Source organism: Macrotis lagotis, chromosome 7 (genome assembly GCF_037893015.1).
Source record: "Macrotis lagotis isolate mMagLag1 chromosome 7, bilby.v1.9.chrom.fasta, whole genome shotgun sequence".
NCBI classification, from domain to species: Eukaryota; Metazoa; Chordata; class Mammalia; order Peramelemorphia; family Peramelidae; genus Macrotis; species Macrotis lagotis.
This window is the reverse complement of record NC_133664.1, coordinates 66,443,676-66,470,360: the sequence shown is the minus strand read 5'-3', so window position 1 is coordinate 66,470,360 and position 26,685 is coordinate 66,443,676. Positions and strand designations below refer to the sequence as shown.

The following is a 26,685-nucleotide window of genomic DNA, read 5'->3' as shown; positions in this document are numbered from 1 at the left end:
TATAGTTAGAAATGTTCCCAACCAGTCATTATGAAATAACCAAGTTATCATATTAGCAAATCTAGAAAGAAATAAAGTGTCTAAAACTGCTTTCTATTAAAAAATTGTCTCAGATGAGGTGACAGAAGTCAAAGAAGACTGAAAAATAAATACTCAACTTATAAAAGTAAAATATAACTATATGGAAAAGAAAATAAGCATTCTGATTATTTGTAGTCAATCACATAAAAATATCAGGAAGCAAATGCAATGCAAAATTGGCATAGAATGATAGATATTTTTGTTTACCATAGAGAATCTGAAACAAGTTTATATTTCTCCATTTGAAGGAATCAAAGTGCCCAGTGCTTATTCACTTCTCTAAAATTATAAAATATGCTTTTATTGCACACATAATCTAACAAACTTTAAGTTAAAAATTTATAATTAATGTTTTAAGATTCTTTTGGAGGAAAAAACAGAACAAGACATCTAATTAAAATTTTTATTTCAGAAATGAGACAAAGCATATTTTTGAGGTTCCTTTCCCTAAAGCACGTTACCACAATACATATATAACTCAAATAGGCTAGCTTCTCACTTGTTAATTATGTTCCAGACCAAGATTCTTGAGACTATTTGGAAAACACAGTGAACCATGTATAAAGCTGTACTAAGCATTTGTTCCGAAAGAAAAGGAAACCATATTCTTAGCTAAAAAATGGGGATCAGTGGCATAATTACAAAAAAGAAATATTTCTTGTAGAAAAAGATGATCTTTATTCCATCTTTTGTGAGGTGCTCATTTTCACTGGTATAAACTATTTTTAAAGTATGCTAATATTTAAGATTTTCTACACTTATAGTTAGAAATGTTCTTAAGCAGTCATTATGAAATAACCAAGTACTCCCATCAAAATGCATGTTAAAAAAAACCTAGAAATATAACATTGCTGAAACCGATCATTTTTTTAAATCTGATCATATTCAATTCATAAAAGTTTTGATATTTTGACAGTTTGAACGCCTTTTACTGAAATGGTAAATTTTTTAACATAAGTCAACAATATCTTTGATAGACAAGTTCAATTATATTCATCTTCCACAAGAAAGAACATGCATATTTTGGAGCTCTTTTAAAAACAACATACAATACTAATAAAAATCACTTTAATGGGTATAGTTTATTATAGTAGCAGTATATCGACACTGCTCAAACAATATCTCTCTACTGGTTTAAATAAAATGTATTCAAGAATCTTTTGCAGCAAATAAGTGATTCCTTTTTAATTAGCCAAATTCTGACCCAAATATAAACAACTCCCAATGTCTGACAAAGACCAACATGTACTTCAAAATCAGATGCTTGTATTTCTTTGCCTTCTGGCATAATTACACAAGGATAAAGATTTTTTTGAAGGCAGTTGTTCATTTTCTACTTTTAACAAAATTCCAGGAAAGAGACAATCTCCCCTTAGAATGGTGGTACCCATGGTGATACAAAGAGATATGCAGAATATAGATAAAATAAAGAATATTATCTTTTTCATAGTTTTGCATTTGTCTCTATGCCCACAAAGTCCCTAATTTTCAGATTTAAAAACCAATTTACTTTAATTCTAGATTACAACTAGGATTTATATGGGTTCCCTTTGAAACTGGCAATTCAAGGTTTATAACTAGATAACATCATTTCTTGCCAAAATCCATTGATAATATTAAATTATAAAGATGATCTTTTAACCACTTAAGTCATCAAGCTCAAAATACTCTACATGAGCTAATGAGGCATCATTTTCCCTTTACATCTAGCAGCACAGCTCACCTTGAAAAGTATGCTGCTGCACTATTTCCAACTTACTTAAGGTCTGACTGAAGTCTCTCAAACAAGCTGTATTCAATCCTGATAGTTCTTTATTGTCTATGATGATATTTGCTATGGAAAACTAATTTGTTCTAAGTGTCACTGAGAATAACCAAAATCAGTGAAATGTAACAAAAGGCTCACAAAAAAGTATATTATAACCTTGAAAATGTCATTACAGCACGCATCAGGAAGGGGGAAAAAAGCGTTGCATAAGGAGACTACTGCACTGCTAGATTTACAATTCCGCAAATGAAACCAGATATGAATCCGTAAGAAGGGCTTTATCATCTCACTTCCAGTTTCTTCCCTTCAAGAACAATTTGAATTTCTTTGGCATCCAAAGTCTCATAAGTCAATAAAGCTTCAGCTAGATTCTTATGTTCCTTTGCATGTGTCTTCAAGATGTTTTTTGCTCGTTCATATGAGTCCTAAAATGCAAAGATAAAACACAAAAGCTCAAAAAAATTACTGTGAAAATTTAAAAGGAAAATAATTTAGAAATTGAGTTTTATATTCCATAAAATCCTACTCCCAACATTTCATCATGGTCAGGAGGAAATCATAGATTCTCAAGGCTACATCAGCCGCAAAGCTGCTGGCAGGATCCTCAGTCCTGAAAGGCTTGAAGGATGGTCTCCACAACCAAAGGCATCTGCTTTCCAAGGAGCAACATAGCTTAAAGCCTTGAGGGTCCCTAACAGTAAGTGAAATACTTGCTGAATCTGACTATAACAACCCTCATAACAAAGTGACAAAAAAAGAAACTGCCTCCCACTCACCTTCTACCTTTTCCTAAGAGGATAAAAGCAAGTGGCATAAATGGGAGCCAAGCAAGGCAAGCTGTAGTGCAGTTTAGAGTTATCTAGAAACATTTAGCTACACACACACACACACAAACACAAAGTACTACTAAATGAAGCATGAGAGGTTATTCTTTGAGACTCAAAAGTGTTAGTAGTGTTGCTATACATTAAGAGATAACAAAATTAGATTATCCAATCTACTGTTGCAGTTCTCATAAGACAATAACACAAAAATAACTGTAGGTAATGTACACATTTCTGTTACAGAGAAGGAAAAATTAAAATTCTATGAAGAATTTGATAATGCCCTCCAAATTATATCGATACACTTTCAAATTTAATGATGATAATGTAAAATTGAGCATTAAAAAAGTTAGTAAAAACATGTTAATGAGCTGAGTAAAAAAAAAAGAAATCAAAGGTTTGGGATTTGTAAGTCATTCTTTTAGGAAAAGAATAGAATTGCTGAAAATGGTGAGCGCAAAATAATAAAAAAGAAATTAATCATTTTAACAACTAGGAAATGATGTGAGAATTATTCCTACATCACCTGTCTATATAGTCAAATCACTACCATGTAAAAAAAGTTAACATAAAAGTAGAAAATACAAAGATATGAAATTTAAATTACTAAGTGACCCACATGAAAAAAAATTACACTTAAAGTGGAAAATAGAATAGACATCAATACAAATTATGCCCATTTATTAAGCAGTTTAATCAATGTACATCAATTGCCATAACAAGACTTTTTTTTTTTGCAGGGCAATGAGGTTAAGTGACTTGCCCAAGGTCACACAGCTAAGCAATTATTAAGTGTCTGAGACTGTATTTGAACTCAGGTACTCCTGACTCCAGGGCTGGTGCTCTATCACTGCACCACCTAGACACCCATAACACTATTTCAGTCAGCAAACACTTGATTTCCCTGTTAAGCAATAAAATATGGCAGGCAAGAAAAACACCAGTTTAGAATATACACTTCCAAAAATATGAAGATAAAAAGACACACATATGCCTGGTTGGAGCAACTTTGAAATAGTTTAGCAATTTTGGAAAATAAACTTGAATTATATGAGAAAAGTCACAAAACTTTTTATACCTTTTTACCTAGAAAGATCTCATTACTGACCATGTATTCAAAGAAGGTCAAAGACATGAATAAAAGCACAATATGTAGCAAAATAGTTATAGTAACAATACTTTTCATGGCTGCAAAAAACTGGGAAAAAAGCAAGGACCCATCAATTGGGAAATGATAAGCTAACATTATTTAACATATATTTAACGTACATAAGGAATATTATTGAAGTGTAAGAAATGAATATGAAAAATTCAAAGAAACACAAGAATTAAATGAAATGATGTGAAGTATACAAAAAGAACAATATACTCTCATAACAATGACATTTAAAAAAAAGAATGAGGTGACTAGATGGCACAGTGGATGGAGCAAAGGCCCTGGAGTCAGGAGTACCTGAGTTCAAATTCGACCTCAGACACTTAATAATTATGTAGCTGCGTGACCTTGGGCAAGCCACTTAACCCCACTGCCTTGCAAAAACCGGAAAAAAAAATAAACAAAAAAAATAATGTAGAAATAAAAGCTGAATGCTGAATTTGATCAATTTTGGCTCTGGAGAAGAAATAGCATAGTAACCTTTTTTTTGATAGAAATAGGAATGAAAGATGTGGAATATCACATACACTCTCAGAATCATTAGATCAGTTGGTTTTACTTAACTAATATCTTTATTAAAAGGGTGGGCACAATATCAAGAAACTGTAACAAAAACAAAATATCGTCAGAAGAAAAGTTAGCAGAAGATCAGGAACGATATTACCGTACAAAACATGAGAATTATTGGAAAGAAAGCTTGGTGAAAAATAATGTGAGGACATTCAAAGGTAAAATGCAAAAAAGGACAAGAAATAGATGAAAATGAAAATAATCTATAAAGATTTTCTCCATCAAAGAAAATGAAACTATCCCATATGTGGACTCAATAACCCAGATTTGGCGGCAGAAAAAATGATGCTATCAGGGGCAGCTAGGTGGTGTAGTGGATAAAGCAACAGCCTTGGTCTCAGACACTAATTACCTAGCTGTATGGCCTTGGGCAAGCCACTTAACCCCATTTGACTTGCAAAAAAAAAAAAAAAAACTTAAAAAAATGATGCTATCATTGAAAAAAGCATACAATGAATAAAAACAATTGGATAAAGTATATACAAAGGTGGAACTTGTTGGAAGTAACACAACTTTGAAGACACTAAACTGATCCTAAAAATTAAGTAACAGGAAGGAAAAAAATAGATCTTGTTTACTTCATACCATCAGAAAACTACCAAAAGATTAAAAAACCTAGGCAACTTTTGAAAGACTGAGTCTCCTTATTTTGCCTAGGCTGGGAAGTACACTCCTAATTCCACTCCTGGTCAGCATAGGTGCTTTGACTTCCTCTTTTTCTGACCTGGATTGATTTGTCCTTCCTTAAGCAGCTGGGTCCACACTACCCTTCCCTTTCTAAATAGTTCACCACATGGGTATATATTGGTTTCAGTACACTGCAATCCATTAACCTCACAGGGTTTTCACAGTAGTAGGAATTCACAGGGATCAGCCACTACACCTAGCAATACTTTCTCTTCCACATAAGCTTTATATGAAAATAATCTACATCAAAATGTATCAAATGTATTATTCTTAATGAAGATATGAGAAGGGAATAGGAAGGTTTCCATAAACAACATCCTATGAGACCACATTTATACTATGACATAATTGAAGGAACAGAATAGAATAAAAATGTTATTGCATTTATTATTCACTATTTTCAAAGTCATTTACTTGATTTAATAACACTAGTTAATACTTATATAGCACTCCCTTTGCCAAGCACTTATACTAAGTGTTTTATAAATATAATCTTACTTGATCCTCACCACAACCCATCTTACAGATAAGAAAATTGAGGCAAATGACAGTTAAGTGACTTGTTCAAGTTCACACAGCTAGTTAAGTGATTGAGGCAGGATTTTAGTCCATACCTTCCTACTCCATGTAGAGCCAATATCATTCACACACTCACAAAGTTTGGTGTCGATATACATCCAACTCAGCAGAGGACAGGAAGAGAGAGGATGATACCAGGGAGGAAATAGTAATAAACAAACACTTTCTGATATTGAAAGGGAAACTAAATGTGAAAGAGAAAAAAAAAAGACTCTAAAAGAGGATTTCCATTTAGACCACTAGGCTGAACAAATAATGGCATATGAGCATAATGAAATATTACCATACCATAAAAATGACAAGACACAGTTTCAGAAAATCCTGAATAGAATGAACTGATACACAGTGAAATAAGCAGAACCTTCAGGACAATTTCCAAGACATTATATAGAAAAACTTTTTTTTAAAATGACAATGGTGGATTTATTGATTTCTAAAAAATGTATTTAGTATTTTATTTTCCCCCAGTTACAAGTGAAAATAATTTTAACATTTATTTTTAAAACTTGGAATTCCAAATTCTTTCCCTTCCTCCCACTTCTGGAAGATTTAGAATGAAATGAATAAATGTGGATGAAATGATCAATGATATCTCCAAAGAGCATGATAAAGCATGTTAGATCTTGTTCTCCCTGACTATTCTGGTCTATCATGAGAGTATCTGGGAAAGGAAGTTAGCAACAGACCAAAAAAGGGCTATTTTAAACATTTTTTTAAATACCCACAAGAAAAGAGGTAAATTCTAAAAGAAAATTTATTTTAAAACATTTTTTCAACTATATATTTGGAAATGCTCTTTATTTTTGGTGTTTATATTATGAATAATTTTTTAAAAAATAAAATAACAAAACTGAAGAGGTTGCCCAGAGATACCACAACTGTGCAACTTCTATTTTGATGGAACCTGGCACCAATGACTTCAACACACAGAGCCTGTGTTGAACCCTGAAAGTGTGTTGGATTTTATATAGGACTTAACTCAGACCCCCATTTTCAGAGGACTGAATATGGTCTAACAGTTGATCTGGACAGAATTCTTACCTTATACTTATCCTGGGGGCAGCTAGATGGGACAGTAAGAGCTCTCAGCACCAGCCCAGGAGTCAAGAGAGTTCAAATGTGACCTCAGATGCTTGATACCTACTAGTTATGAGACATTTGGCAAGTCACTTAACCCCAAAAACATAAAAACTTCACAATAACAAAAAAGATTTATCCTGCAATACCTCATGATTTTGTTAAATATAGCCTTGGTCTACAAATCAGGAAATTAAATATTATGGAATCACAGCAAAAACTGCGATTTGAAAAACATGATTATACCTGTAAACTTAATGGTTCACTTCTTAATTTAAATTTTTTTTAAATTTTTTATTTAAGCAATGAAATTGTCCTGCCCAAGGTCACACATTTATTATTATTTTCTTTTTTTTTAGGTTTTTTTGCAAGGCAAACGGGGTTAAGTGGCTTGCCCAAGGCCACATAGCTAGGTAATTAGTAAGTGTCTGAGACTGGATTTGAACCCAGGTACTCCTGACTCCAGGGTCGGTGCTTTATCCACTACACCACCTAGCCGCCCCTACACATTTATTATTAAGTGTCTGAGGCTGGATTTAAACTCAGGTTCTCCTGACTCCAGGGCTGATGCTCTATCCACCATACCACCTAACTGTCCCTTTATTAATAATTTTTTGATAAATATGTAATCCCTCCCCATCTCCTTCCTGATTTATGTTGAAATCTAGATCTCTCCTCTCTTCATGAAGTATCTTTGTATTTAGAGATCTCTGAGTAGAAACTAATCTAAATTAACCAATGTGGGAACATTTTAAAAACATTTCCATTGTACTAGTATTTGATATTTTAAGGTTTTCAATAAAATTAATCCTTATTTCTTCTATTGTGACTAAATAACATAAGATAATCTCTGCTGCTCAAAGAAATAAATCTCCCATTTTGCAAGATCTAGAAGTAAATGTTTTAAAAAAGGAAAAAGAAATCAACAGTATGTGCATTTTCTTCTTTTTCTAAAATATTTGTGGGAATGCTAATCTTGATGAAAATATGATTTCTTAATTATCAGATAAATTGCTGGACAATGTAAATGATGTTAAAATTCTGTCCTATTTATTGTCTGCATTTTCTGAATCATCCAAAAGAACTCCAAAGTACACATGATGAAAATATTATCTACCTCCAAAGAACTAATGAATTGAACCACACTTATCTTATTTTTTCTTCTCTCCTTTTGACACAACATGGCTAATATGTAAATATGTCTAACGAATATACTGGTAACTTCACATACGTAACTGATATATTACTTGCCTTCTCAATAGGAGTAAAGAGGCTAGAAAGAGAGAATTTAGAAATCACATTTTTAAAAAATGTTAAAAAAAAAATAATAACAATAAAAATGAGAGTACTTGGCTCAGTAGAGCAGGTTGAACTCAAGGCAATGGGGTTAAGTGACTTGCCCAAGGGTCACACAGCTAGGTAATTATTAAGTGTCTGAGGCAGGATTTGAATTCAGGTCCTCCTGACTCCAAGGCCAGTGCTCTATCCACTGTGCCACTTAGCTGCCCTGTGGGTACATTTTTTTTAATTTTAAAGATTTTATTTATCTTGAGTTTTACAATTTTTCCTCTAATCTTACTTCCCTCCCCCCCCACCCCCCACAGAAGGCAATTTGCCAGTCTTTACATTGTTTCCATGGTATACCATTGATGGTGGGTGTATTCTTAAAGGCCCTCCTCCAACTTGACTTTTAACATTTGTTAAAATCACACAAGATTTCTTGGTAAATTCAATTATGGAAAAAATCATTCTGCGACTCTGAATAAATAGGCAATTCATTTTAAAAAAAGGGACAGAAGCTAAAAATTGTGGTTCAGCAAGGTTCAAATGGACAAGGGATTCCCCAAAGATGGTGAAGTATTTCAGATGACCCTTTACACCAATCTTATTGCACTAGTTCAATCAAATATAGGGATGTTACAGGATGCCCTCAATGAGATACATAATCGTTTTTTAAAAATGGCCTCACAATCAATGAAGGAAAAACTAAGACATTCATTTTTAAGACTATGTATGAGGCCCAGTCCACTGAATTAGTAAACCTATTTGGGACATGGGTTAGAGGGCATTTGGAAACTAAAAGTGGTTTCCAACAATTCCAATTTTCAAAATAAAAATCCATATCTTTTTAACTTAAATATTTTCCCATGGATGTTATTATATAGTTGCAAATCACCAGTCACTGAAGAACCAAATTTACAAATGAACAAAAGGGAATAGAGAAACACTCAGGGCCACATGGAAGTTAAGCTATAGCATATTTTCAAAGAAGACCTATCCAAAAAGATATAGACATGTATGACTGGGAAAATAGATGGTGAAAGTGAAAAAAGACAGGTAGAATTTGGGTCAGTTCTACTGAAGATCACTGGAAGATCATGGACCAGAAAAACACAAGATAAGAAGACATCTATTATCTTTTCTTAACTAGATGCTTTTTATGAATACCATATGTCTTCCTATTACATAAATAAAAGAAGAAAAAGAATAGTCTTACCCTCAGAAGTATTCTTATTTCTTGTTCAATAGCAGATTGAGTTTCTGGACTTAATTTCCCTGTATCAGTATATGTCATGACTCCAAGCTAAAACCAAATGGAAGAAAATAAAGTTGATTAAAAAATGTAAAGTCTATAAATTTTCATTATACTAGGAGACAGTAACTATCTCCCACCACATAAAAAGAAACACTATTTTCAAAGGTAAAAATAATTTCATGAACAAAACATAAATATTAATATAAAATATAAAAAGTACAGAGCAAGCACAGGTTTATGTACTAAAATTAACAAGAGGCAAAAATTCCATAAAGTCAAAATTATCCTTGAAAAATTCATGCTTAATATCTTTCAAATAAAAAGATCTTTTTAAAAGGTCTATGCCAATCAGTTTGATATGAAATATTTGCTACTTAAACAACTGCATAAAGATTTTATTTTTAATATAACCAAATAAACTATTGATCAGAAGATTTGATAAAACTTAAGTTTTACTCTAATTGAAAAAAAAACCAACTGGTAAGAAAAAAGTGGGTTTCATATCCAAATATGATCATATCAGAGGGTGATTGATCATTAAGTTTCTTCTCCCTGTCTCACTATGAGACAAGATAATTCACAAAAAGATCAAAGGGAACACAGCAGGAGCAATTCCACCTAACCAGAAATGGAAGAAAGTCCAACCACAATTGTCCCTCTCCTAATTTTCTACCAATTTAAGGAAGAAAAAAAAGACTCTCTTTGAGAATGAAGAAAAACAGATTCTAGAGTGACATTCAATATAGAGTAAGTCTGATATGGAAACCAATGAGAAAAACAACCATGTTACGCTCACTTGAAGTATTTTCATACTGAAAGGAAAGTCATGCTTAATCTTTTTAAGTTATTACTTCTTTCTTTGCCAAGCATTGAGGTTTAGATTTATGTAAGTTAAAAAATATATGGCACCAATAAATATGACTACTACATTTTATGATGAAAAGAAAAGAACATTGGATTTGAAAATCAGATCACTGGATTAATGTCTGTTTTTAACCGTTTATATGACAATGGGTCAATCAACTAATCTCACTGGTCTTCAGTTTCCTAATCTGCAAAACAAGCAGACTGAATTAGATCAGTAGAGTTCCCAAGAGAAAATTTTTTTCTTCAAAAAGTGATGGTGAAAATGTTTGTCCTTCATTCTCAAAGACCATGCATGACATCCAGCATGAACTGGATTAGAGTGAAGGGATACTGTACTAAGTAAGCAGCCTTTCTCCTCCAGAGCCATATGGGTCCAGTGGCCAGACAGGAATCAGGATGACTGGAGGTGGCCTTGGAAGCAAGGCAATCAAGCATTTTTTTTCAAATGCGTTCTAAATAGCCATGATAATTTAATATATACTACTTGTAATATTCTTGAAAGTTATTTACTTCTCAAGATTGTAGCATTAAAGAATTTTTAGCATGAATTCTGGACCATCATCAAGAACCACTGAATGGGAACAATTAGATTAGAAATATCTCTTTCCTCCCTTCCAGCTTTGAATCCTGCAATTTGTATTTTCTTTCACATTTCTTCCAAACTAAAAATGCAATACAAGAGCAAATGTGGGGGCAGCTAGGTGGCAAAGTGGATAAAGCACCAGCCCTGGAGTCAGGAATACATGGGTTCAAATCTGGTCTCAGACACTTAATTACCTAGCTGTGTGGCCTTGGGTAAGCCACTTAACCCCATTTGCCTTGCAAAAAAAAAAAAAAGGGCAAATGTGTACTACACAGAGTAATTGTGACAATATAGTAGAATTAAACAAGATAAAAAAACTACAGTCTATCAGAGGTCATTACTTTCATTCCATTTGTAGAAAGGTCAAATTCTAGTACAGTATAAATACTAGTTATGCTGCCACAAGTTTCAAAATTTTCTCCAAGAGGCAACTAAAAATCAATGCAAAAAAGGTGAATAAATGTAAGTTAGAAAATAAAACTGAACCAAACACATCTTTTCTTATAAAGTGAAAGACATTTGTATTGATTAAGTAAGGGGAAATACTGATATTTATTTCACCATTTGCCTAAATAATGGATAACTTTTTATACTTATTTATGGGGAAAATACTGAAATGAAGCATCTCTCAAAAAAGAAAAGAGAAAAAATAAGAAATGAGATTAAAAAATGAGCTCTTACCTTTTCACTCATTCCAAATCTAGTCACCATTCGTTTTGCTATTTTAGTAGCATTATCAAAGTCACTAGAAGCACCTAGCATTAAAAATGAGAAAATTAGTATTTAAAAGTTATTGAATTGATAAACCAATATTTGAACCACAGCATTTTTTGCAGGCAACCTGTTGTAATATGGTCAGTTCCAAATATAAGCTCCTCTGCAACTCTTCCTCCCATACTAACATCCATTTGTGCAAGCAGCTGAGACCTTGTTTCATTCCATCTGTCATTCTCAGGTAGAAGTGACACCTAGAAAATTTGGGAAACATTCACATTATAATAGAAAAAGTCAGATTACAATTGTCAAAAAAAAAGTTAGTATTCTTATTGTATTCCACCTAGTATTATGCTCTTAACCAATTAATTAGAAAAAGAGCAAAAGAAAATGAAAATTATTTCCACTTCAGAACCAATGTTTATTTCATGCCAAGAGAGTGAATTAAGTAATTATGATGATAACTGCACTCATATAAAGCCCACTAAGGTTTCCAAAATGCTATACAAATAGTTATCACTTCTTAATCCTCATGGCAATACTTTAAGATAGAAGCTATTATTTATCCCCCATTTTACAAATGAAGACACTGAGACATGAAAAGTGAAGTGACTCGCCCAGAGTCACTCCCACAGCTCAGTCAATGTTTAAGGAGAGGCGCAGCTATGGGGGCAGAGGATAGAACACTGGCCCTGGAGTCAGGTGGATCTGAGTTCAAATCAGACCTCAGACGCAATAATTATCTAGCTGTATGACTGTGGGCAAGTCACTTAATCCTACTGCCTTGCAGAAAATCAAAAAACAAAAAAAAAAATGTCTAAGGAGGGCTTTGAGTCCAGCTGTCCTGACCCCGGGTCCAGCACTCTATCCCACTGCTACACCAAGAAGCCTAACTATACAAAGGCTGTATAATGCTATGATAGGATCTGGTGCCTTCAAAGATGAATTTATATAATGCTTTCTACAGCTAGGAAGAAATATTAGAATGGTACTTGTGCTACACGACCCTAAATCAAGAACATTTAAGAAAAATAACAAACCAGTGATTTGTAATCCACATATTTGGCTTTTGTGACTTTCGAGAAATAAGTTATCCAAGAATTGAAGCTGGGATAAATTCTGAATCTATATAAAATTGAAAAAGGCACTTATCAAGAAAAATACATTTCTGAAGAATTCTTGGTTCACAAAGAATTGGTTCAACTATTGCTCTATTAGAAACCAGGAGGGATGGGAATTCAGGGAAGTCTGGAGGGATTTGCATGAACTGATGCTGAGTGAGATGAGCAGAACCAGAAAAACACTGTACACCCTAACAGCAACATGGGGGTGACGACCAACCTTGATGGACTTGCTCATTCCATCAGTACAACAATTGGGAACAATTTTGGACTGTGTGCAATGGAGAATACCATGTGTATCCGGAGAAACAACTGTGGAGCTTGAACAAAGACCGAGGACTATTATTATCTTTAATTTAGAAAAAAAAACCTGATATCTTATTGTCTGATCTTGCTCTTATACTTTATGTTTCATCCTTAAGGATATGATTTCTCTTTCATCACACTCAATCTGGATCAATGTTTACCATGGAAACAATGTAAAGACTGACAAATTGCCTTCTGTGGGGTGTGGGGGAGAAGTAAGATTACGGGAAAAAGTATAAAACTCAAAATAAATAAAATTTTTAATTAAAAAAAAGAATTGGTTCAGAAAGAAAATTTCAAAACGAATTTCCTTTTCTTTTAGGTTTTTGCAAGGCAAATGGGATTAAGTGGCTTGCCCAAGGCCACACAGCTAGGCAATTACTAAGTGTCTGCGACCAGATTTGAAACCAGGTACTCCTGACTCCAGGGCCAGTGCTTTATCCACTGCACCACCTAGCCGCCCCATCAAAACAAATTTCAATTCATGTGCAGGATGTTCAGAAAATCAGGAAAGGCTTACATGAGTGATGAAAAGTTAACAGTAATATCGTAGGATGATCATCTGAGATTGACTTACAATGACCCAAGAAAACTCTGAAGGACTCTGATGAAGAATTCTACTCATCCCCAGAAAAGAGCTGATGGTTTCATAAAAGAGGATTTTTTTTTGGGGGGGGGGTGGTTGAGAAGGTAGGGAGTGGGGAATCTTTTCTTTTATGACATGACTATTATGGAAATGTTTCACAAGAATACACATTTATAACCCATATCAAATTGCTTAATTTCTCAATGGGAGGGTAGGGAGGAAGAGAAATTGGAACTCAAGGCTTTAAAAATGAATTCTAATTATTTTTACCTAAAATACTAAACTTTTTAAAAAGAAAAATACTTTCAACTAAATCTGTAACTAATTTCTCCCCATTAGAACACACTACATTTAGACAATTTACACAACTTTATTACTAGAGGGTTCACTAGTGATTGCTATAGGAACCTTTATCTTAAAAATCAACATACAAAAAGTTTCTAAAGTCTCACATGTCCAAGTGTTGGTCCTCTTGGCATGATTGTAGCTTTGTTGATAGGCATAGCATCTTTAGTGTAATAAGCAATAATAGCATGGCCAGATTCATGATATGCAGTGATGGTTTTGTTTTTATTATCAATTTCTACACTTCTACGTTCAGGACCTAAAAATAAGAAATGACTTAATTGAAACAGTACAAACAAAATAATGTTTTATTGAATCAAAGAAATTATTTGACTTAATACAATACTAGTGTTATAGTATCTGATATTGTTATGTACTTAGCTGGGTAGAGGTGGAAACAGACAAAATAAAATACATTCTGAAATATCAATCTCATTTATCTACAATAAATGCCAGTTTTGCAATAACTGAAAGTCAAACTTTTCCATTGTTAAACCATAACAAAGCTTTGGGAAATGAACCCAGTTCAGTTTCTAGAAAATACATGACCTGCTTCATGTAAAAAAATCCAAAACATGACAATATTTAGGATCTATTAGTCCCCCTCCAAAAAGCATGTAGCATCAAAAAAAAAAAAAAATCAGAACAATATATATATGCTAACCACGACTATATAAATAAATAAAACAATAAGAGCAACTAAATCAGGAAGAACTACAAGAAAGATAGTTATGAAGGAATCATAGAAGCAGTTTTTGATACCTTCTGCCAAAGTCAAAAAACTTTTTTTTAACACTTAGATATTTAAATTTATTTTTCTGGATGGTTACAACTCTATGTTTAGAAATAACTTTAAAAATTATACTTTAAAGGTCAAAGATGGAATAAAAATTTCAAAATTAAGTACTGAAAATGGACAAAGAAAATTATCCTTTTTGTTACTATATGGGCCTTTAGAAACAAACTGAAACTCGATACATGACTATATGGAATATCATGTAAAAACATTTAATGCATTACAAATTAATGAAATATTTTTACTTAACTTCATTCAAGCAAATATGTCTCTGCACTACAGCCATGGGTTTGTAGTATAGTAATATGTTTGCAGTCTGGGTTCTATGCACTCTAATATGATTCCTACTATTGCTATCCTAACCTTTAGTGTTCTACCATGAACTACCTATAGAACATTTTGAACTGGAAATACTTCAGGAATCTCAGACTCAATATGCCCAAACTATAACTCATTTTTCCTCTAACACTCAAAACCTCCTACTAACTTCTAGACAACGAGGTTTTCCCATTTCAGAGTTAGCCTCAATTCTTTAGTCTTCTTCACTCCTAATTTCCAATAATTTTCAAAATCTAAGATGACAATACCTTTCATACTTATCCCCTTCTTTCCATTTACAGTTACCACCCTAGCCCAGGTTTTCAACATCTTGTCAAAACTATCAGAATATAGACTCCAAACTGGTCTCTCCCCAATATAATCCATCATCCATACTATTGTCAAAGTGTTATTAATATAATAAGGACAAATCTAATTATGTCACTTACTCTATTTAAACTCCAGATGCTCCTTATTATCTCTAGCCTCATCTGTCATTTAAAGTCCTTCATAGGGGTGGCTAGGTGGCGCAGTGAATAGAGCACCAGCCTTGGGAGTCAGGAGTACCTGGATTCAAAGCCGACCTCAGACACTTAGTAATTACCTAGATGTGTGGCCCCGGACAAGCCACTTAACCCCATTGCCTTGAAAAATCTAAAAAATAAATAAATAGTCCTTCATAACCTGACACCAACATGCCTTTCCAGCTCAGCATTATTCCTCTTTATCCATTCTATAGTTTAGTTGAACAGGCCTTGTTACTCCAATTCATTGCATCTCCTATTTCTTTGCCTTTGCCCAGGATGCATTCATTTCCTCCTCACTTCCAATTCTTTGAATGCCTAGTTTTCTTCAAGGCTTTTTTCAAATGTCACTATTTTCAAACTTTTCTGATTCTCCAATTTCCAGTACCACTCAAAAATTAACCTGTATATTCTTATACACTATATAGGTCATCTACCCAAACATAACTGTTACGTGAGGGCAAGAATTATTTCACTTTTTTTCTTAACTCCAATACAGTACCTGCCTCAAGAGAGATGCTTCATATAATGCTTGATTAACACCTCAGACCATTGTACTTCTCTTCAGTTCCTTTTGACTTTTAAGGCTTTTAAGATCAAAATGATGCATACTTGTTACTAAGTGAAAAACCGAATTGTAGGACTAGACAACTTTGGTATCTTGCAAAGAAAATTGGAAATAGTGCTCAAGGACATTTAATTCACACTGCAGCATTCTTATAGCTAAAACTTGAAACATGAAAATGAGAAAATTTTATGTATCTAGTTTAGTTCTACAGAACACTAGAACTCAATAATTTTATAGGTGGAAAGAACCTTAGAAATGTAATAATTCATTTCTCTTATTTTACATAATTATTAACTGACTTGGAGAAGTTTTGACTTGCCAGAAAAATCTAATGATGAAAGGCACCCACAATCAAAGGAAACTGGAATTTAACATGTATATGAGAGCAATTTACTCTCAGAATTATTTCAATTACCTGAAAAGTAAGGAAGTCAAAGTACATAAGAAACATACCCATTAAAATTTTATCCTTGGAGAACTCCAGTTCCTTCATGGTAACCATATCTTTCCCATCAACAGCTGCTTTTAATGCAGCTTGATTCACAAGATTCTCTAATTCTGCTCCAGAAAATCCAACTGTACCACGAGCTATTATTTCTGGATCAACAGCTATATAAAAAGAATATAAACACTAAAATTTAAAAATGGAAGCCAAGCTTAGATTATTAAATACAAGATGTTTACTATTTAATTCTGAAGGATACTATTAGAAAATATTTTTTCAGGTACCATCAAGGCAAAAAGGGTATATGGCACAATGCTTTATTCTAGACAAGAATTAATTCATCAAAAACGTTTAAAGTATCTCTCCAAAGGAAACAACGATGGAAATCAGCATTCACAATTTAGTAAAAAGTTAAGAACAAGATTTTATTTCCATAATACATTCATTCAAATGAACCTTAAGTTTCTATTATGTAGTCATGCCAATGGATCTTAAGAGAACTATCACCATTTCTTCAATACTTCCAATGACCTATAATGTCGTCAGTGCAGCTATTATCCCCCCCACACACACACAGATGGCAAATCCTCTAAAAAAGATGATTTTCAAAAATCATGGTGGTCCAAAAATTCATCACTTTGGGCTCTCATTTTAAAGTCGTTCCAGATTGGCAAGACCTAGGAGAACTCAAAGGCATCCACTTTCAGCAACAAAGAATTATCTACAAATCACAATGAAGTATCAAAGCTATTATTTAAAGAAAGAACTCAATCATGGAAGATATCTAAAACAGAATTCAGGGATGACCAACGATGTGCAGCAATAAAATCCATAAGATGGCCTGCCTTAAAACAGTAAAGAGGTAGAAGAGGCTATGTATCTGATACTCAAATCAGAAAACAGTATACTTGGAATTCCAAATTCACAGAACTAATTTCTCAAAGATAATTAAAGTATTCATTTCCTGGATAGGGAAATAAAGGCAGGTAATTTTACACTACTGCCTAGAATTTACCTCTGCTGCTTCATTTTCACTTTCAGAAGTTTATGAGGACATCAGAGCCTGAATATACATCAACTCCTAAAGGGCTCAGAAAAACATCTACTGTAGAAGTGTCATTGCTCCTGGGATAGCAATGACTACTAAGTGTGAAAAACAGTTGAATATTTAAATTCAAAGCATAAGGCTATTATTTTGTTAGCCTTTGACTGCAAGTGGTGAAGAAAGAAAGCTTCTTGTGTACTAAACCTTCAGCTAAGCATAAATTTATGATAGCTTCAGACAGGAACAAGTTCTTCAAATACTTCCTAAATACTAGCTATATGGTCATCAAAGTAGAAATCTAATGGGGCTATGGAAAAAAAACTGTCAATCTAGCACTAATATTTTGGTTGACTGCATAGAGATTTCAATCACAGAAGGTAGAATCACTGTGAAAACCAAATATGTCCATATATAGTGAGCATTTACAGACCTATAAAGACAAAATTTTAGATGGGAAAGTTTAAAATAACAGATGAATTTTCTAGCATGCAATTCTTAGAAATTAATTCATAAAATAGAAGGAGTTCCAGGTATTTCAAAACATTCACCAATCTATTATTATTGTGTTGAGAGAGAAATATATACATATATATATATATATACAGCTGGAATTTTAACTTACATTGATCAAATTTTATTTTATTCAGATACCATTTGAGAATTTCTGTTCGACCTTTTACATCTGGTCTTGGAACTGTAACTTGCATGTCAAAGCGACCAGGACGTATTAAAGCACTATAAACAAAAAGTGGAAAAAAAAATCCACAATCCAGGTTCAATAAATTCAAAGTCAGCACTGAAATTTAAGACCTCCCTAGATTTATTTCATTCGAGGGAAAAAAAAGGGGTGGCAGCCAGAATTTAGAAGAGGTTGTTGAACCAAGTAGTTTCTGGAGAAATATTCAAGAATATAAGGGCATAGCTCATTTCTAACAACATTCACAGAAACACAAAATATGGGAAAGGACTAAGCTATGAGTTCTTTTTTTTTTGTTTGTTTTTGTATTTTTTGCAAGGCAGTAAGGTTAAGTGACTTGCTGAGGTCACACAATTAGATATATTAAATATCTGAGGCTAAATTTGAACTCAGATCCTCCCAAATGCAAAGTCAGTGCTCTATCCACCACCTAGATGCCCCTAAGCTTTAAGTTCTTAAACTCTTTTTTGTATTAAGGACACTTTTGAAAGTCTGATGAAATTTATGAATCTCTTTTCAGTGTTATTAAAAGGCATAAATAAAATGCACAGAATTATAAATTTAAAAAAACAATTATATCAAAATAGTTATCAAGATATCTTTTAAGAATAAGTTCACCAAAACAGATTAAGAACCCCTGGCCCATAGTGTAAGCAATATCATTATTTGATTACTGAGATAATTAACACAGGATGAGAACTTTGAAAGAAGAATCTGAAACGAGTTTCTGGTGAATTGACATACACATAGTATATTAATTGAACAAAAAGCAAAATCTTTATCTGTCTATGAATCCCCAGAAAAATGTTAGTTTTTAACAAACTAAGAAATTTCAGTACAATTTAAAAAAAAATTAGGAAATATCCTCAAAGCAAATATAAAGATTTCTAAACAGAAGTTTTCATGAAAAACTAATTTTATACATACTTATCTAAAGCTTCAGGGAAATTCGTCGCTCCTATGATGATAACTCCTTCATTAGGTTTAAAGCTATTAAAAAAAACCACATTGATGACAAAAGTGACATATTTCATTTTCTTTTAAAAAACCACAATGATTCTAAAGTAGCAGTTATTTATCTCCCATCTTTAATGTCACTTAATTAAAACCAAATGTGAGAGCTGAGTAACCAGAAAAACAAAATTAAGTCAAGGGGTAGTTTACAGCTTAGTAATGTTAAGAAAAAAACAACACAGCACAACATTAACATTAGAGCAATATGCACTTCACAGAGTTCCTATTGTTCACTTTCAGTAGAGAATAACTGCCAAATCAATCAGATACAAATATGATATGTAACTAAATGTTTTTCAAATTTAAACTTATCAACTCAGATTTTCTTTAAATTTTAAAAATCTTATAAAAGGGGCTAACTGTTAGTTCAGATGTTAATAAGGTGTAGGGACATAAAAAACAACTTTTAATTACCCATCCATTTCAGCAAGAAGTTGATTTATGGTTTGTCTTGAATATGGATGCATCGGAGACTCAATCCTCTTTCCACCAACAGAATCCAATTCATCAATAAATATAACACAAGGTGCATTTGCTTTTGCTTCCCCTAACAAATGAGAAAATAGATCCAAATAGATTTAAATAAAAAAGTATTTTTTTCCCCACAAATTGATAAGTGGAGCAGTTAAGTACAACTTAATTGGATAAGTGGAAAGAGTGCCAGACCTGTAATCAAGAAAATCTGGGTTCAAATGCAGCCTCAGACACTTACTAGCTGTGTGACCCTGGGCAAGTCACTTAACCCTAGCTTGTCCCAGTTTCCTCATCTGTGAAATGAACAGGAGAAGGAAATAGCAAACCACTCTAGTAACTGTGACAAGAAAACTCAACTGTCAAGGACCTAAACCATATTTGAATACAAAAAGAAATGTCCATTGTGAAAAAATAAAACTTGACGAAGCTATAAAACTCACTTTAAACTTAACATAATCTTTTTCAGTACAAAATTAGTAAACACCACTACATTCAACTACAGAAGTTATATAACATAAGAGTTGCAACCAGCATTCCTTTTTAATGTATGATTATTTCAATGGATTAAAATGTGGGAGGAAAAAGCTTCAGTCCTAAGTAGTCTCCAATCTAATTTATCCTTGGATCACACTACATTCTAACCCATCCTACTGCCATCATGCTAAACCCTAGAGAAACAACCGGCTTTGTACAAGGCTGCAATTCTATTTTAATTCACCACACCGAATTCTGTAAAACCAGCCCCTCTCTAAACTATAATGATCCTGACCCACTGTCATTTATGATTCATCAGTTCAGAAAGAGAGACAGTTGAATTGGTTAACTTCTTATTTTTTTTAAAGTGGAAATTCTTGTGAAGGTGCTTCTCCCCAATGCCCACAAATAATAAGTTAATTCTAGCATTTTCTAATATGCAAATCATTACAACATACTAAAAAGATTTCTGATACGGCTGGCTCCCACGCCCACGAACATCTCATCAAATTCTGATCCGGAAGCATAATAAAAGGGAACATCAGCTTCTCCAGCCACTGCTCGAGCAAGAAGTGTCTTTCCTGTCCCTGGGGGTCCAACTAAAAGAATACCTAAAGAAGAAAATATTCATGTTGTCCAATGTTAACAAAACAACCTCTCAAATCAAATCTCTACAAGCAAAATAAAATATAAGAAGTAAAAGACACTAGACATCACTCTCTAGGCTAGGGGGGTCTAACTGGAGATCTGTGACCTCAATGTACATTTCAAATGGTTTCCCATAACTAGTTTCCCCATATTAAAATTATTTTCCAATCAATTTAGGAACAGAACACTAAGTTTTTTAAGTACTTGAACAACCCTGAGATAAGAAAATAATATTTTACAGAGAAAGAAAATGAGCCTCAGATAAGTTCAAGTGATTTGTCTGTGAATATTCTGCCTTAAATAACATTAAAAGAATACTGGGGGGGGGGGGGGGGGGGCAGCTAGGTGGCGTAGTGGATAGAGCACCAGCCCTGGAATCAGGAGAACCTGAGTTCAAATTTGACCTCAGACACTTAATAATTACCTAGCTGGGTGGCCCTTGGGCAAACAACTTAAACCCCACTGCCTTGCAAAAAAAAACTTAAAAAAAAAAAAGGAAACTAGGATGAGAGATTTAGACTTAGAAGCATTCTTCTACTTCAAAACCTTAGCCTAAGGTCTATGGAAAATATAAAGTTCCTCCATTTTTATGAAGAATTTAGCTACATAAGGCAGGTGTTAACTCATATTAGTACTAAATTCCAACATTTGATATTTTATTAAAGAAAGATAAATGTCACTGGGTCTATACCCTGAAGAGATCATGAAAAAGGGTAAAAACATTACTTGTACAAAAATATTCATAGCAGCCCTGTTTGTGATGGCAAAGAATTGGAAATTCAGTGAATGTACATCAATTGGGGAATGGCTGAACAAATTGTGATATATGTGATGGAACACTACTGTTCTATTAGAAGCCAGGAGGGATGGGAATTCAGAGAATCCTGGAAGGACTTGCATTAACTGATGCTGAGCGAGATGGGCAGAACCAGAAGTACATTGTACACCCTAACAGCCACCTGGGGGTGATGATCAGCCTTGATAGACTTGCTCATTTCATCAGTACAACAATCAGGGACAATTTTAGGTTATCTGTGATAAAGAGTACCCTCTGTATCAACTACTGCTCTGAGGGAAGATAAATTCTAAGTTAATGCAGTCTGAATTAATTAGGTTTTATTTTATTTTTAATTTGAATTATCATGATTAAAGAATTACTCTCTTACCTTTTGGAAGTTTACCTCCAAGCACTGTAAATTTTTGTGGGTTTTTCAAGAATTCAACAACTTCTTGTAATTCCTGTTTAGCTTCCTCCACCTACAACAAATTAAATATATACATACATACAATTATATACACACATACATTTATGAGCAATGGAAAATTTATAGTATCCAAAAAAAATCATTTGGTGTTTTGGTTAACTTGGCTTCTTTCTGATTTTAATTAAAAAGGCTTACTTACATTCTATCATCCCAAAGCTCATATCTAGTGCTTTTAGGTTTACAGATACTTTCTTCACAACAATTATCTGGTGCCCAATGCAAATATTATTCCTATTATACAGATGAAAAACTGAAACAGAGAAAAGCTAATGGGCATGTTAAAGGTTTACAAAGGGTATATAAATATCAGCCCCAAATCATAAACATTTAAGTGAAAGTTAAGTAACATTCCACTTTCCCCTATTTGCTACCATCCTCCCCCCAAAAATCTTAGTTTATGCTTTATAGATTTAACAGTCAAGCTATATGCCCCTCTCTAGTCCAGAAAATTTCAATCTGGGGAACATGGATTTCTAAGAGGGCCCCCATAAACGTTTTTGCAATATTTTGCAAGATCTTGTCTTCTTGAATTCTGACTGGTTTTGGTAGTTCTTGAACCACTTCTGGATATGTGCAACATTTTTTTTTCAACATGGGAACTCTGAAGTTCAGCCATGACAAATGGGACTTTTCCTTTGGGAGTTTTTTTCCCAGAACGTAAATATTGTATTTTTCTATTTTCAATTTGCTGATTCTAATAGGTCTGTACAATTTTTCACATACAAATTCATCAATATTAAAAATTCATCAATTTTAAAAATCTTTAGGAAAGTCACTTTTTTTTTAGGTTTTTTTGCAAGGCAAACAGGGTTAAGTGGCTTGCCCAAGGCCACACAGCTAGGTAATTATTAAGTGTCTGAGACTGGATTTGAACCCAGGCACTCCTGACTCCAAGGCCAGTGCTTTATCCACTGCGCCACCTAGCCTCCCCGATTCTTTTTTTAAAACTAAATTATTGAAGGGCAGTTAGGTGGTGCAGTGGATAAAGAGCAAGATGTACATTGTACACCCTCACAGCAACATAGGGGTGATGATCAACCTTGATGGACTTGCTCATTTCATCAGTACAACAATCAGGGACAATTTTAGGTTATCTGGGATAGAGAGTACCCTCTGCATCAACTACTGTTCTGATGGAAGATAAATTCTAAGTTAATTGTAAAAACCTAAGGTTGATCATTTTCTCCTTTATCTTCCTAAATATTTATTCACCTTCCAAATCTTTTCTCCAGATCTTTTATTTCATTTTTAATCTCTTGCTTCATTTTTTCAAAATATTCAAGTATTTCTTGCAAAAAATCCATTGTTTTAATTTGAGTTTATAATTGTTATATGTTAATTCTAGGTTAAATTTTTGAGGATCTCTAAATGTACAGTAATTTCTTATATTGATAAATGTCTTCTTTGGCTTAGTCATCTCTCCAGATCCTGAACTCTGGTTCTGTGCCCATCTCAGGCTCTTTCGCCCCTCCTTCCTTGAATATTTTTGGGTAGAATGGTTGAGTTGACCCCACTAGGTCTTGCCCTGGGTTATACCTGCACAATTTTTCACTCCTAGGAATTATTATTCTCTCTTTCCCACCCTGATCCTTCAAGTTCAGAGGACGGAATATTCAGGGTCTTACAGTATCCTCAAGACAGAGTGCTAGGGACTTTGAGGCTCTAGGAACCTCTGATCACAACCCTCAGTCTGCTGCTGTCTTTAGACACACACTCTACAGTTTATGTATTATCTCTGGCCCAACTTTTGTTGCAAAAGGAAGTCACTAGTTGACTTCTATCTGTAGTACTGGATTTGCTGGCAGATCTCTTTTCTTATTGCCTATAGGCTTCTGACTGACTGACTTCGAGGTAGTTCTGTGGTAGAAGTCATTATTTCTCATTGGATTTCTTGCTCATTCTTTAGTATATTATATTTGTATCGTATCTTATGCAAAGCATAAGCTTATGAAAAGGCAAAAGGCATGTAGAATGATATTCATCCCATTCAGAAGCTATTTGAAGAGAATTAAACTTTTGAACTTACTCCTTTAACATGTTCAAAGGTCACATTTTTCATCTGGACAGGGTCAACTGCAGAATCAAGTCCAGTTGTTGTCCGGAATCGGACTATAAGCAAGAAAAGAAGAATATTATATTTCACAGAATCATAAAATGTTAAAAGCTTGAAAGAATCTTAAGGAATGTAAACATGCATGTTTTATATGTATGTATAGACATACATAAACACACAAACATGTGTATGTAATAATTACACATATATGCATATCTATGTGTATATTATGTAGTTAACCCAACAACCTCATTGTATAAAAGGAAAAACCCAGACTGTAAAAGATTTATATGTTTTGCCTGTGGCCAAAGAGGTAATCAGAAACAGAACTGGAAATAAAAATGTAATCTTCTGATTCAAAGTCTTAATTTGATAACATGTGTAATTTTCATCTTGGCTACTTACTTTCCCTTTAAAGCAGATGTTTTCTTATCCTATTTCTCTTAACACATGGAAAATAATTCTTTTCTGCAAAGGTATAAGCCTACAACCTAAAAATACTAGGTTTGGTCTGAAAGAAAGCAGTCATTTTAACTTTATATTTAAATTATAAACTCCAAATCATGGGTCAGTTGCTGCCTGTAACTACTTCCTGGTTGTATCCAGATACAAAGGGGGTGATGAGATCATTAGGGTAAGAAAAAAAATTGAGAGGACAAGCAAAAATATTTCTAAGTATCAATTTGGGAGAAACTTCTGAGTGAAACTATTTTAAGGGGCAGCTAAGGTGGCATATAGGATAGAGCACCAGCCCTGGAGTCAGGAGTACCTGAGTTCAAATCCAGCCACAGACACTTAATAATTACCTAGCTGTGTGGCCTTCAGCAAGCCACTTAACTCCATTGCCTTGAAAAAACTAAAAAAAAAAACAACTATTTTAAGCTTTTAAATTTTCAGATGCATTCACTGACTTTCTACAGTGATTTTTCATTTTTTATATATGCAGAATCTCCTACTATCCCAGGCTTCCTCATATTCTGGCAAACGGTGATCAATTTAGAACTTTTTCAGACCTAGTCAGATATTATTGCCTAAAAATAAATTTTATTCTCCTTACTAACAAAAGGACTATCATTAGCAATCTGAGTAAAAATGAACCAGACCATATAGTATCCATATCACTTTTAATTCTCTCAGTAAGAATACCATCCTCTCCCCAAAATATTCCAAGTATCTTAGTTTATTCTTTGAAGATTTGACTAATGAACACAATTAAGAACAAGATGAAATAGAAAAAAAGAAATTGATTTTATTATAATACTAAACTACAACTACACTAAGCATATTACTTTCAGAGAAAGAGGATACAAAACTTATATTTAAATATTATCACTTGTACTTCCTTAGAAACTGAAATAAATTAAGAAAAGTATAAAAGTAATCTTTTTCTCACATACCTCCACTTTGTTTCTAGATCTTAAGGTACTATTAGAGAAGCAAGAAAAGAGAATTTTACCTTAGAATGGAATATATACCTACAAAAATACCACGTGACTGAATGACTGAACAAGTCATTCTAGAATAGTATATTTCACCAAGAAGGGTAAGGATGAGCAAGGGCCATTAAAAGTGACAGTATGGCATCCTTACTCATTCATTCAATACCCTGGATACACACAGCAATTTTCCTTTCATTCATCAGTACGGAAAAGCAAAGAATTAAGTGTGAACAACATGATTAAAATGGATCTATGTTAGTATGATTATATATGTATAGTCTATGTTAGATTATTTTCTACTGGGGGAGAGAAGGGAAGGGAGAAAAATGTGAAATTCAAAACCCTGCAAAAAAAAAGATTAATGAAAACTGTTACATGTAGCTGGAAAAATGAATAAAATATTCATTCAAAAAACCGAGTTTGAAAAAAATTGACTATGTTTACTGTCCAAGTATGTCTATCTTTTAGAAAAAATTGAAAACATTCTATGGAATCCTGCTATTTTTAAAGAAAATTAGCATTTCATTAAACAATTAAAAATTCATCTTTGCAATAAAAAATGAATTACAAAATCTATAAACTTATTAAAATAAGGAACATTTGACTATCATTATATATAAAATGAACTGTTTTATGTACTTTGCCTATAGTACTCTCAAAAAATGTCTTTTAACTGAAAGTTAATCAACTGCCTAACCCTGAAGAGTTTTAACTAGTTTAAATATATTTTATTATACTATTGTCTACAGTTTTAACCTCAAGTTCTCCATTTATTTTTACAATAAATGTAAATTATACACACACACACACACACACACAAAGTAATATACAGAAAACTCTGATGTGACAAATGACTTGGAAATGTGCCATCACTCACAAATGTATTACTTTTTCATGTTTGAATTCCCGAAAGTCCCTTATCTAATCGTAAGCTATTGCCATTTCATCTCTCCCTCAGCCTTGAGCAACTCAAACTATATTCTTCATTCTCAATTCTTCAAGTTTTTAGCTCTTTCTCCACATAATCACCTCCACACTGGCTACAATCATCTTCCTTTCTCATACTAACTCCTAAGTAAACTCTATATTGTCTTCTCAAGTCCCTTGTTTCTACCTTTATCCAAT

General features: G+C 33.3%; 1 protein-coding gene across 1 annotated transcript in view; it reads right to left on the bottom strand.

Moving 5' to 3' along the window:
• Window positions 1–470: 470 nt before the first annotated feature.
• The window catches only part of YME1L1 (YME1 like 1 ATPase), a 44,164-nt gene continuing 17,949 nt past the window's right edge, over window positions 471–26,685 (bottom strand). Inside the window, exons 8-19 of the mRNA XM_074193045.1 lie at window positions 24,095–24,177; window positions 21,970–22,060; window positions 20,614–20,766; window positions 19,622–19,754; window positions 19,121–19,183; window positions 18,119–18,231; window positions 16,460–16,615; window positions 13,908–14,059; window positions 11,570–11,696; window positions 11,410–11,483; window positions 9,240–9,326; window positions 471–2,274 (exon numbers count right to left, since the gene is read on the bottom strand). Coding sequence (XP_074049146.1) covers window positions 2,131–2,274; window positions 9,240–9,326; window positions 11,410–11,483; window positions 11,570–11,696; window positions 13,908–14,059; window positions 16,460–16,615; window positions 18,119–18,231; window positions 19,121–19,183; window positions 19,622–19,754; window positions 20,614–20,766; window positions 21,970–22,060; window positions 24,095–24,177 — 1,376 coding nt within the window. The 3' untranslated portion in view covers window positions 471–2,130. The remainder of the gene's footprint in view (window positions 2,275–9,239; window positions 9,327–11,409; window positions 11,484–11,569; window positions 11,697–13,907; window positions 14,060–16,459; window positions 16,616–18,118; window positions 18,232–19,120; window positions 19,184–19,621; window positions 19,755–20,613; window positions 20,767–21,969; window positions 22,061–24,094; window positions 24,178–26,685) is intronic.